Below are 13,109 nucleotides of genomic sequence, written 5' to 3' on the forward strand. Positions count from 1 at the left end.
AATACTGCTCCTATGTACAAGAATATAACTACTATAATACTGCCTCCTATGTACAAGAATATAACTATTATAATACTGCTTTTATGTACTAAAATATAACTGATATAATACTGCTTGTACAGTATGTACATGCAGTATTATAGCAGTTATATTTTAGTACATAACTGCTATAACTGCTATAATATAACTGCTATAACTGCTTGTACAGTATGTACAAGGATATTACTATAATACTGTCTTCATATTAAAAAAAAAATTTCCGTCTTTCTATTAGAAATAATATAGACAATCACATCATGCAGAAAATTACAGTATATGTTTATTATAGAATTATTTACAAATGTCATCACTTTTTGGGTCATGTTGTTGCAATGAATATTCTTATTTATCACTTTTTCTCAAAACAATGTAACATGATAGGTCATATTTCTTCTCTTTGAGGATGATTTGAAGCTTCACTCCTGCTTCTGTGGTTTCTTGGTGATGAATTGTTTTATGGCTTGTAGTCCCCAAAGAACAGTACAGAGGGAAAATATGACCTAGAAATCAAAAATAAGAAAATAAAAAAATCAGATTTTTTTTTTTAATAATAACAAAAATTTTGTGGAATTAATGAGGTAGTCAATTAATTTAAAGGGGAATCTATATTTTATAATCATTCAATCTGTCATAGAAACAAGTGAGAAGATGACGTTGGTGAAGTCCATAGTCCTGGTCACCACCAGAACTAATGGACTCTATTTAAAATTTCTGTAAACCTTGGTTTGCAACAGTGGTGGAAAATGTTTTTAATGGAGGCGCAAATATGAAGATCCCAATTCATTTGACCGGGCTCTTTAAATACTGTGTTCTGCTGGAACGCCATATTTCTCGATTTATATACACCAGGAAACAATACAGCAATATGTCTGCCCCACAGTGTTTTATTGAAGAAATTGTAAAAACTTGTAAAACATGATTTCATTTTTATTCCTAAATTCTGTGCTGAATACATTTATATTACAATATATCATGACTGAGGACCGATTTCCTAAATCCCAATTTATCAGCTTTTCCTCTTACGTCCATTATAGTTGAAGGAAAAAATTATGAAATCCTTCAGTCGCCACTAGAGGGAGCCTAATGGAGACAAAGGTCACATTGGATTCAAAGGAAGCTGCTTCAAATTATATGTAAAGAGCTACTCCTGGTGGTGTTTGCAGGTAGTCAGAATTTTTATAATTTTAACAGGTTATTCAGGAATATAAATATATGAAACTATGCATAACAAAGCCAAGTATTATATAACTCACAAATCTGGTGGTTTTCTTTAGTTTCATCCCCAACGTTCTACATGCTGAACATTTTTTCTGGCTCCTGCCAGGTTATAGACATAACAGAGCTCTATGTGACCTCTGAACTACAGTTCATTTCAACTATAACTGCGCCGCAACACACCTCTCATGTACCCATTTATACCCACTTAGTAAACTTTCAACCATGTACATGTCCAGCAGGGTTCAAAATGCGCAGGCATGATCTTCATTTTTCAGGGCTGCATGGACATATACTGTACATTGGAGGAGTGAACCAGCTAGGATATACCACGAGTTAAATGTACTGTGATTGAATCCCTCAGATGCCGCATTCATTGCTGATCGCGGCATCTGATTTAAAAATAGAAGCCTTTCAGGGGTTAAAAAATAATAATAATAAAAATAATAATATAATAATAACTGCTGCCACGGCCATCTTGATTGAAGATCCCACCCGATAAACTGGCGTGGTGAGTGATGACATCATCATGCTGGCTGGCATGGTGACATTAGAAATCAATGTGCAAGAGATTTCAAGCGGGGTCCTCAATATTCACAATGGTCATGGCTGCGCCTTTGCGCTCAGATGGATGAGGTATGTTTACGCCATTTCAGGAAAACTGACTCGTTACCATGAAGCACAAGGAAATTCGGCTTCGCGGCTAATCGAATTTTCCCTGAAATTCGGATCAAAGTCCACTTTGGATACTTCGATTTACTCATCACTAGTTATATTCATGAAAAAAAATCCCAGAAACCTTCAAGGTAATCAAAAGATTTTGATTTCTCTCTCTGTCTTTCTCACAAAAAATTATCCTAAACTGAATCTATAGAAATTATGATTCTAACTATTTGGTTTGAATTTTGATTCTATTGAATCAATTCACTCATCTCTAGTTACAAATTGTCATTAATATTCATCAGCAAAGATTTTGTTTTACTTTTCCCAAATTGAATCTCAAATAAATTCTGATTCTAATGAATTAAAAAAAAAAATTATTCAGGTTGAGTTGTATAATTGATTCACTTATCTCTAGTTACGGTATATTATTAATATTTATCAGCAAGGGATTTTTTATTTCTTTGAAATCTCAAAAATTCGGATTCTAACAGAAAAAAATGTGGGTTGACTTTTGATTCTGTAGAATTGATTCGCTCACCTTGAGTTACAGTATATTATTAATATTCATCAGTAAATAATTTTTTAGCTATTTATGTAGATAAAAAAACTTGAAGATTCATGTATGTAACAGTTGTAAGCTATGGAAATAGCTGTTTACAACAGGAGATTCAAGTGCCCAGGACCTTATGGAAAACATCAAACCAAAGGGACTCGGGAGACTCTGGTTCATCAGTGACCAGTATATTATCATGCAGTGTAGATTTTATGGCCCATCAAACCCTCCAGATAACGTAGATCTTGTGAACTTCCAGTATTGGCCGGAGTTGTGAGATCTCTAAAGTATTTAAAGAAGGAATGATAAATGTCTTGACCTCACCCGCCTCCAAGGATATACATTTCAGAGCCTTCAAATGAAGATAATTCACGAAAATATGATATTTATGGTATGAAAAGAACAGTATCAACCATTCAAGACTGTGATTAATGCTTCGAACAATGAAAAACAAAAATCACTACTGAAAAAAAAGTTTCCTGTCCAACATTAACAACCGCGGTTTGGAGATGAGAGGCCTGCTACCACTTCATACACCGATTCTGCTCTCATTGGGAAACTGGCCACGTCCACTTCAAGATTGAAAAATTAATTTTTAATATTAGGAATAAAAGCTTCATTTCCAATATAAACACAAAATATAGCATTTTGACTTTTGTTGAATAAAAGAAAAAAAAAAGTCTAAAATAGCTACAGATATAGTAGTGCAGCAGAGCCAGGAGCCTCCATGTCCTGTAGAAAGTCTTCATTTACAACATTAACATAATAAATAACATTTTTGGACTTATTAAGAAAAGAATAACTGCACTGGTGCCAGAGGTTAAGTAAAGTTCTGGAAATTTCTCTGGATATTCAACAGAAATTGAACTTCTCAAACAGATTCTCTTGAAACTTAAGGTTGCCCATACACATTAGATGAAAACTGGTGAAATTCACCGATTTTGGTAGGAATGGCCAACTATATAATGTGCATGGGGGTGTCTTTACTCTCCTCCTGTGGTAGATATCAAGGTCAAGAAGGACCAACATGGTGGATTTCAACATACCCGATCCTTTGTTCCTGTCAGAGGTAAGCCACTGACAGAGGGGTCTGGTAATGGCATATTCCTCCTCCCTCCTAATGGGTAAAGAAAGGAAGACTATCTTGTTCGGCTGACAGCTGTCTATTGTTTATGGGCAGCTCCAGTTTTGTTCCTGTTAATAAAAAAAAAAAGTAAAACTTTTTTTTGTCTCAATTTTGTATATATTACTGTGTTAAAGGGAATCTGTGATGAGACCACCAGTCTATTATCCATGGTGGTGAACCACTGATATCTTTGTATTTTTTGGCAGGTTTGACTTTGAGAAGAAAATGAACTTTAATTGTTGTATTCCACCCCTTAGTGTACAGTCATGGGGGTAGAGCTGATCTCCGAGAAGTCATGCTGGCCTGGTTTGACTGACGTCCCACAGTTTGGGTACATCATTACAAGTCACCTTCAGTACCATCGGGGACACATGTTGCCCAGCCTTATTATGGTGTACCATACTCATTGGTGTCAGGATTGGATGATTTTGCTAATGTGATGTGGCAAATATGTGGGTACTGCACTCATTGGTGGCATTGCAGTCTCTGGCAAAGGGAGAGAGGGCTATACGGGGAGAAGAGAACGCTGATCTTTTGGTCCTTCCAGCAACTGTGCTCCTCCACTATCTGTGAAGCTGAAATCAGTCCACCTGGAAGTGGAGACGCTGGTCGTTTCACAGACAATGGAGAAAAGCAGCTATCGGGGGGGGATGGAAAGGTTAGTATTGTCTCCTCTCTGTACAGACCTCTCTCCCTTCTCCAAAGGCTCCACTGCCACCAATAAGTGTCGGCACCCAAATGTTTGCCACAGAACAGCAAAATCATGCATTCCTGACACCTAATGACGCTGGCCCACCAATGACTATTTATGAGAACACAGGGCTAGATGATATATCTAGCCCTACCAATCAAAGAGGAAAGAGCAGTCTACAGAGCACAGGGTCATGGCTGTAGTGCTGCTTCAAGTGCTACGGCCAGCCCCCAGGTGCTCAAAATAACTAATTTGCTCATAAATATAAATAAAGATATCCAGGCAGCTGTTTAACTTAGAAACAAAAGAAAGATATCAATGTAATCAGCATGATCAACCCTACCAAGCGACATGCCTGGTTTTGATAGGGTCAATCACGCTGACAGATGCTCTTTCAGAAGGCCTATCATTTCATTAGGCCCATTTTGATCTCGACCATGAACTGACCGTCAAAACTTTTGTTCTCCAAATATTTTATTTTTTCACTACAAAATTTAAAAAGATGTTTTATGGTAAACATTTTTATTTCCCATAAAATACAAATTATTATTGAAAAAAAAATCTGAGAAACTGTAGCTTCTTTAAAATTTACAATATAAACACAATATGGAAGCTTTTTAAATTGTCCTTTTAAATAAGGTTTCTGATTAGTGTTCAGCGAATCGAGCTGCGGATCCAAGATCCGAAGTTGATTCGTTCAAAACCCGTTGCGAGACCTCAGTGAAAAACTTCAGCATTCGATTTTTAAACTTCTGTACCAGCTGGTACCTCGGTACTGAAGCCGACTTTGGATCCAAATTCGCATCGAAGTCCGAAGTTTTTCACCAAAGTCTTGCGAAACTTCGCTGAAAACGAATTTCCCATGTTGGAGCCCATACATTTGAATGCTGTATGGAGATGGATCTCCGTACACCATTTAAACAAAGTTTTGAGTGAATCGAATTTGGATCTAGATTGCTCAACACTATTTCTGATCATGACCTTCACTAGTGTCTGTCAAAAGTTGGTCCTCCCGACCATATGAAGATGAATCTACGGTGACTCTATAAACTGTATCTAACCAGGATTTCAGCTCCAGATTTGTCCCCAAGGAATTTAAAAAATTTATCCCATGACAATTAAGCTCCTGCATCACGCAGGATGAATTGCAATCAGCTCTTCTTAACCCCTTCTTCCTTTGCATAAAATCCATTCCTCACATATAACCCCAGATATTTCCTTCTCTGCTGTCTAGACAGAGATAGAGCTATATCGTTCTACGAACTAGATATAGAAGCGGAGATGAATGAATGAAAGGTACCTGGGCTGCTTCAAAATGAGATCACTACTCCACCAGGAGCAAGGGAGCATGTTAGTCCACCTCTGAATGCAAAATAATGTGTGATGGATAAACTGAAGGGGGCGCTACCAGAGAAAAAATGTAAATCAAAAATATAGATATATATTTTTATTGCAAGTATATTGCAATAATATCTCATGTGAAATGTCCCATCTATTGAATAGTATTACTTTTTGTGGGATAACCCCTTTAAATAAAAAAATCCCTTCTGGAGTTCTGTATTGTACCACGGCCAGGATAGATTCTTAATTTACAACATAAGCACAATAAATAATATTTTTTACTTTTCTTATGAAAAAATTATGTTCTACAATCATGCACTTCTCTGGTGCCAGAGGTCTACATATAACCTTAAGTTTAGGGAATTTCTCTGAATGTTCTGCCAAAAATTGGACCTCCCCGAACAGATTCTCTTGAATCCAAGTTGAAGCCATAAACTGTATCCAACCAAGATTTCTGCTCCAGATTTGTCCCCGAGGAATTTCAAAAAGCTGGCTAATGGAAAAAAATCTTATTATGCCCCATTGGGAAAAGTTGTTTCCCGAGATAATGGATAGGAAACACAGATGCTGACATTTTTCCCACTTTCCATTTTGACTACCTGTTCTGGCAGTCTCACCATGACACACACACAAAAAAAGGGTAACAGCAGACGTTAATATCCAGCTGTTTTAAATAAGTGTTGGCGTTACGGATATATTCAGCTAAAGTAGCAAAAAAAAAAATCTTAAGAGCAAGTTTTGAAGTCTTTACAGGAAGTCTGAAAATGAGGCTAAATATCCTATCAATAGAGAAATACAAGTTGGGGGATAAAATTAAAATTATTTATGAGAAAAACATTTTGGGGAAATGATGTCAAGTGCAGCTGGAAAGGTGATTTGACATTCTTAAGGAAAACCGGATTTCAGTCTACTTTTTATGGGCATTTTACAATATTATATTGCTATTTGATATGTTATATATTTTTTATTTTAGATTTTTAACAAAAATAATACACACCTCACTTGAGGTTTTAAGCACTTGTTTACTATTAAATATATTTTTATTAACCCCTTAAATGAAGCTTAGGTTGGTATTTAAGATTCCCTTGATTTTTTAATGGGCATTTTGCATATTACTTGACATGCTATATATTTTTGTTATGCATTTTTAGACAAAAATACTTCCTAAAATAGTTACTATTGTTCTTATATTTGTGTTTTTTTTTTACTAATACAGGGAGTGCAGAATTATTAGGCAAATGAGTATTTTGACCACATCATCCTCTTTATGCATGTTGTCTTACTCCAAGCTGTATAGGCTCGAAAGCCTACTACCAATTAAGCATATTAGGTGATGTGCATCTCTGTAATGAGAAGGGGTGTGGTCTAATGACATCAACACCCTATATCAGGTGTGCATAATTATTAGGCAACTTCCTTTCCTTTGGCAAAATGGGTCAAAAGAAGGACTTGACAGGCTCAGAAAAGTCAAAAATAGTGAGATATCTTGCAGAGGGATGCAGCACTCTTAAAATTGCAAAGCTTCTGAAGCGTGATCATCGAACAATCAAGCGTTTCATTCAAAATAGTCAACAGGGTCGCAAGAAGCGTGTGGAAAAACCAAGGCGCAAAATAACTGCCCATGAACTGAGAAAAGTCAAGCGTGCAGCTGCCAAGATGCCACTTGCCACCAGTTTGGCCATATTTCAGAGCTGCAACATCACTGGAGTGCCCAAAAGCACAAGGTGTGCAATACTCAGAGACATGGCCAAGGTAAGAAAGAATGAAAGACGACCACCACTGAACAAGACACACAAGCTGAAACGTCAAGACTGGGCCAAGAAATATCTCAAGACTAATTTTTCTAAGGTTTTATGGACTGATGAAATGAGAGTGAGTCTTGATGGGCCAGATGGATGGGCCCGTGGCTGGATTGGTAAAGGGCAGAGAGCTCCAGTCCGACTCAGACGCCAGCAAGGTGGAGGTGGAGTACTGGTTTGGGCTGGTATCATCAAAGATGAGCTTGTGGGGCCTTTTCGGGTTAAGGATGGAGTCAAGCTCAACTCCCAGTCCTACTGCCAGTTTCTGGAAGACACCTTCTTCAAGCAGTGGTACAGGAAGAAGTCTGCATCCTTCAAGAAAAACATGATTTTCATGCAGGACAATGCTCCATCACACGCGGCCAAGTACTCCACAGCGTGGCTGGCAAGAAAGGGTATAAAAGAAGAAAATCTAATGACATGGCCTCCTTGTTCACCTGATCTGAACCCCATTGAGAACCTGTGGTCCATCATCAAATGTGAGATTTACAAGGAGGGAAAACAGTACACCTCTCTGAACAGTGTCTGGGAGGCTGTGGTTGCTGCTGCACGCAATGTTGATGGTGAACAGATCAAAACACTGACAGAGTCCATGGATGGCAGGCTTTTGAGTGTCCTTGCAAAGAAAGGTGGCTATATTGGTCACTGATTTGTTTTTGTTTTGTTTTTGAATGTCAGAAATGTATATTTGTGAGTGTTGAGATGTTATATTGGTTTCACTGGTAAAAATAAATAATTGAAATGGGTATATATTTGTTTTTTGTTAAGTTGCCTAATAATTATGCACAGTAATAGTCACCCGCACACACAGATATCCCCCTAAAATAGCTAAAACTAAAAACAAACTAAAAACTACTTCCAAAAATATTCAGCTTTGATATTAATGAGTTTTTTGGGTTCATTGAGAACATGGTTGTTGTTCAATAATAAAATTAATCCTCAAAAATACAACTTGCCTAATAATTCTGCACTCCCTGTACATTGTTTAGCTTACTTCTGTATTTAAAGGGTATTACCATCACAATGATCACTGTTAAATCTGTTAATGATTTGACAGTGATCATTTTTGTAAATACATTTAATTACCCAATTCCCACCCTTTTTGAGAAAATAAGTCCCCTCTTACCTGATCGTTGTCTTTTGTCTCCCCTGGTTACGGCCACCTCTCCTGTTGAATCCTGCCAGGCCGCTCTTGAGCAGAAGACTGAAGATTTTCTTCCGGCCGGGCCTCGCAATGTCCTGAACGCGCACGCCGCCGCACATGATGACTTCTTTCTGGCAGGTATAGTACAGAGCCGCAAATGCGCACGCCGGCTCTGTACTATACAGGCCAGGAATAAGTCACCATGGCACATGCGCGGCGGTATGCGCATTCAGGACATTGCGCGGCCCGGCCGGGAGAAAATCTTCAGTCTTCTACGCAAGCGCGGCGCGGCCCGGCCGGGAGAAGACGTCAATTAAGCCCAGCCGAATCCAGGAAGTGAACGTCGCGCTCAACGAAGGTAAGTATGAAAAGTGAAGCTGGGAATGTTTTTCTTAATTTTTTATTTCTTCTTTTCAAAAGCCATAACTTTTATTTTGCCACCACCATAGACATACAGTGGCTTGTTTTAAGCAACATGAGTTATATTTTTCAGTGCCACCTTTTTAGGGTACCTCTATTATATTGTATAACTTTTAGAAATTTCTGGGTTGTATATTGTGAGAAAAAACACGCAACCCCACCATTTTTAGGGTTTTTATTGTGTTAATTCAGTTGCAAAACGTTACCTCTATTCTTTGGCTCAGTATCATTAAGGAGATACCAAATTTTCTTTCTACTTTTTAAAAAATGTACAGTAAATCTCTTTTTTTAAAAAAAAATAAAGATTAGTTTATGTCACCATTCTCTGACACCCTTGACTTTGTTAATTTTCTATTGACAGAGTTGTCAGAGAGATTGGTTTCTATAGGGTAATGTATAGTTTGTTATTTTTGTATTCTATTTCTTGGGGAAGCAGGGTGACCAAAAAACATCAATTCTGGTATTGTCTTTTTTTTTAACATTCACCTTGTGGGTTAAATAATGGGATAATTTCATGGATTGGTTTGTTATGAAAGTGGCAATGCCAATACATTTTTATATACTCGAAATGGGAAAAGCTGTATCTTAAATATTTATTTTCTAATTTAAAAAAATGTTATTCCACTTTTCAAGATTGTACAGTGCCAAAGCTAACAAGTATTTACTGCTTAAATATCCTAAATATATTATATATTCTACTTTGATTTCGGCATAAAGCGAGATGTAGTAGATATTTTCTGAGGAATTTCTGTATGAATCCTCAGTAAATCCCATATCTTAGAATCCACTGTAAAGTATTTGGTACCAGAAGTGGGGTATGGGAAGTAAATACTTATTGTTTATAAGGTTATATAAAGAGCGGGAAGTAATTTCCCGGCCACTCTGGATTGAACTCAGGGCATCCATGACACGAGAGGGGTGAACACGAGAGGGGTAACATCCTAATAACAGGCTGTTGCATTGGTCTGCTACAGCTGTGAATGTGGTTGTAGACAGGAGGATCTGTGAGAGATCACCGAAGCAGTTGGATATTCTGCATGAGTATTCAGATTGTAGATATCAGAGTTTATCCAACACCTGAGAAAACTCTTGACCCCTTGGAGAGAGCTGTGATAAGGAAACAGAAGTTGTAAGACAAATGACCCTGGTGTCTAAGGAAAAGACCATGGAACGGCAATTATGTGAAGGTTCAAAACAGAGAGCTCCATCTGACTTTGGCAGATAAAGTGAAGCTTCTTTAATTTGTAGCTGACATAGTCAATTAATGTAAAATCTATTCATCTGTGTAATATATGTTCTTTATATTCAGTGCAATATAATTAAAAATACTCCTGAAGTTACCTGGAAACCATCAGCGAAGCTGCTGTTGACAGATTTATAACAGATTAAGGTCACAGTGTCATTATTAAATGTAAATTGCTGCGCTATAATGTCCTGCCACTAGATGGAGCTTTAGAGTTTTGTACTAGACTTGAGTGAACAAATCTTAGTGCCCATTGGCATGCCATCTGGTCAAGCAGTGTATTGCAAGTAAGCAAGTAAAACTTCTTTTTTTCCTCTTGCACACGACCCAAAATAATAAAAATTCTAAAAGTTTTACATACTGATATATTGCAACCAAAGCATAAGCCTGGAAATAACCACCTAAAACAAAAAAATCATAATCCTGAAATTCAGACTCACAGGCTTCCTCAATGAGGGTTTGTGTGTGTGTCTGGGGGGGGGGGGGATAGCATGGCTCACAGGTTTTCTCTATGAGTGAGTGTGAAACAGGATTTATGTACTTTCTCTATGAGGGGGAGCAGTAAGCACCACATATAAGCATTCTCTATGGGTGGCATAGAAACAGGATTTAAAGGCCTCTTCTATGAGTGGACGGGAGAAGCAGGACTCATAGGAATTCTTTATAAGTGACAAGGAAAGCATGATTTGCAGGAAAGCAGGACTCACAAGCTTTCTCTATGAGTGGACAGATGAAGCAGGACTCAGGCTTTCTCTATGAGTGGACAGATGTAGCAGGACTCAGGCTTTCTCTATGAGTGGACAGATGAAGCAGGACTCAGGCTTTCTCTATGAGTGGACAGATGAAGCAGGACTCAGGCTTTCTCTATGAGTGGACAGATGTAGCAGGACTCAGGCTTTCTCTATGAGTGGACAGATGAAGCAGGACTCACAAGCTTTCTCTATGAGTGGACAGATGAAGCAGGACTCAGGCTTTCTCTATGAGTGGACAAATGAAACAGGACTCAGGCTTTCTCTATGAGTGGACAGATGAAGCAGGACTCAGGCTTTCTCTATGAGTGGACAGATGAAGCAGGACTCAGGCTTTCTCTATGAGTGGACAGATGAAGCAGGACTCAGGCTTTCTCTATGAGTGGACAGATGTAGCAGGACTCAGGCTTTCTCTATGAGTGGACAGATGAAGCAGGACTCACAAGCTTTCTCTATGAGTGGACAGATGAAGCAGGACTCAGGCTTTCTTCACGAGTGGACAGATGAAGCAGGACTCAGGCTTTCTCTATGAGTGGACAAATGAAACAGGACTCAGGCTTTCTCTATGAGTGGACAGATGAAGCAGGACTCAGGCTTTCTCTATGAGTGGACAGATGAAACAGGACTCAGGCTTTCTCTATGAGTGGACAGATGAAGCAGGACTCAGGCTTTCTCTATGAGTGGACAGATGAAGTAGGACTCAGGCTTTCTCTATGAGTGGACAGATGAAGCAGGACTCAGGCTTTCTCTATGAGTGGACAGATGAAGCAGGACTCAGGCTTTCTCTATGAGTGGACAGATGTAGCAGGACTCAGGCTTTCTCTATGAGTGGACAGATGAAGCAGGACTCACAAGCTTTCTCTATGAGTGGACAGATGAAGCAGGACTCACAAGCTTTCTCTATGAGTGGACAGATGAAGCAGGACTCAGGCTTTCTCCACGAGTGGACAGATGAAGCAGGACTCAGGCTTTCTCTATGAGTGGACAAATGAAACAGGACTCAGGCTTTCTCTATGAGTGGACAGATGAAGCAGGACTCAGGCTTTCTCTATGAGTGGACAAATGAAACAGGACTCAGGCTTTCTCTATGAGTGGACAGATGAAGCAGGACTCAGGCTTTCTCTATGAGTGGACAAATGAAACAGGACTCAGGCTTTCTCTATGAGTGGACAGATGAAGCAGGACTCAGGCTTTCTCTATGAGTGGACAGATGAAGCAGGACTCAGGCTTTCTCTATGAGTGGACAGATGAAGCAGGACTCAGGCTTTCTCTATGAGTGGACAGATGAAGCAGGACTCAGGCTTTCTCTATGAGTGGACAGATGAAGCAGGACTCAGGCTTTCTCTATGAGTGGACAAATGAAACAGGACTCAGGCTTTCTCTATGAGTGGACAGATGAAGCAGGACTCAGGCTTTCTCTATGAGTGGACAGATGAAGCAGGACTCAGGCTTTCTCTATGAGTGGACAGATGAAGCAGGACTCAGGCTTTCTCTATGAGTGGACAGATGAAGCAGGACTCACAAGCTTTCTCTATGAGTGGACAGATGAAGTAGGACTCAGTCTTTCTCTATGAGTGGACAGATGAAGCAGGACTCAGGCTTTCTCTATGAGTGGACAGATGAAGCAGGACTCAGGCTTTCTCTATGAGTGTACAGATGTAGCAGGACTCACAAGCTTTCTCTGTGAGTGGACAGATGAAGCAGGACTCACAAGCTTTCTCTATGAGTGGACAGATGAAGCAGGACTCAGGCTTTCTCCATGAGTGGACAGATGAAGCAGGACTCAGGCTTTCTCTATGAGTGGACAAATGAAACAGGACTCAGGCTTTCTCTATGAGTGGACAGATGAAGCAGGACTCAGGCTTTCTCTATGAGTGGACAGATGAAACAGGACTCAGGCTTTCTCTATGAGTGGACAGATGAAGCAGGACTCAGGCTTTCTCTATGAGTGGACAGATGAAGCAGGACTCACAAGATTTCTCTATGAGTGGACAGATGAAGCAGGACTCAGGCTTTCTCCACGAGTGGACAGATGAAGCAGGACTCAGGCTTTCTCTATGAGTGGACAAATGAAACAGGACTCAGGCTTTCTCTATGAGTGGACAGATGAAGCAGGACTCAGGCTT

At 39.2% G+C, this 13,109-nt stretch overlaps 1 protein-coding gene across 1 annotated transcript in view; it reads right to left on the minus strand.

The window, feature by feature from the left end:
• Positions 1-301: 301 nt before the first annotated feature.
• The window catches only part of AGMO (alkylglycerol monooxygenase), a 241,059-nt gene continuing 228,251 nt past the window's right edge, over positions 302-13,109 (minus strand). The window contains exon 13 of the mRNA XM_040431290.1: positions 302-539. Coding sequence (XP_040287224.1) covers positions 456-539 — 84 coding nt within the window. The 3' untranslated portion in view covers positions 302-455. The remainder of the gene's footprint in view (positions 540-13,109) is intronic.

The sequence above is a fragment of the Bufo bufo genome, chromosome 5 (genome assembly GCF_905171765.1).
Source record: "Bufo bufo chromosome 5, aBufBuf1.1, whole genome shotgun sequence".
Lineage (NCBI taxonomy): Eukaryota > Metazoa > Chordata > Amphibia > Anura > Bufonidae > Bufo > Bufo bufo.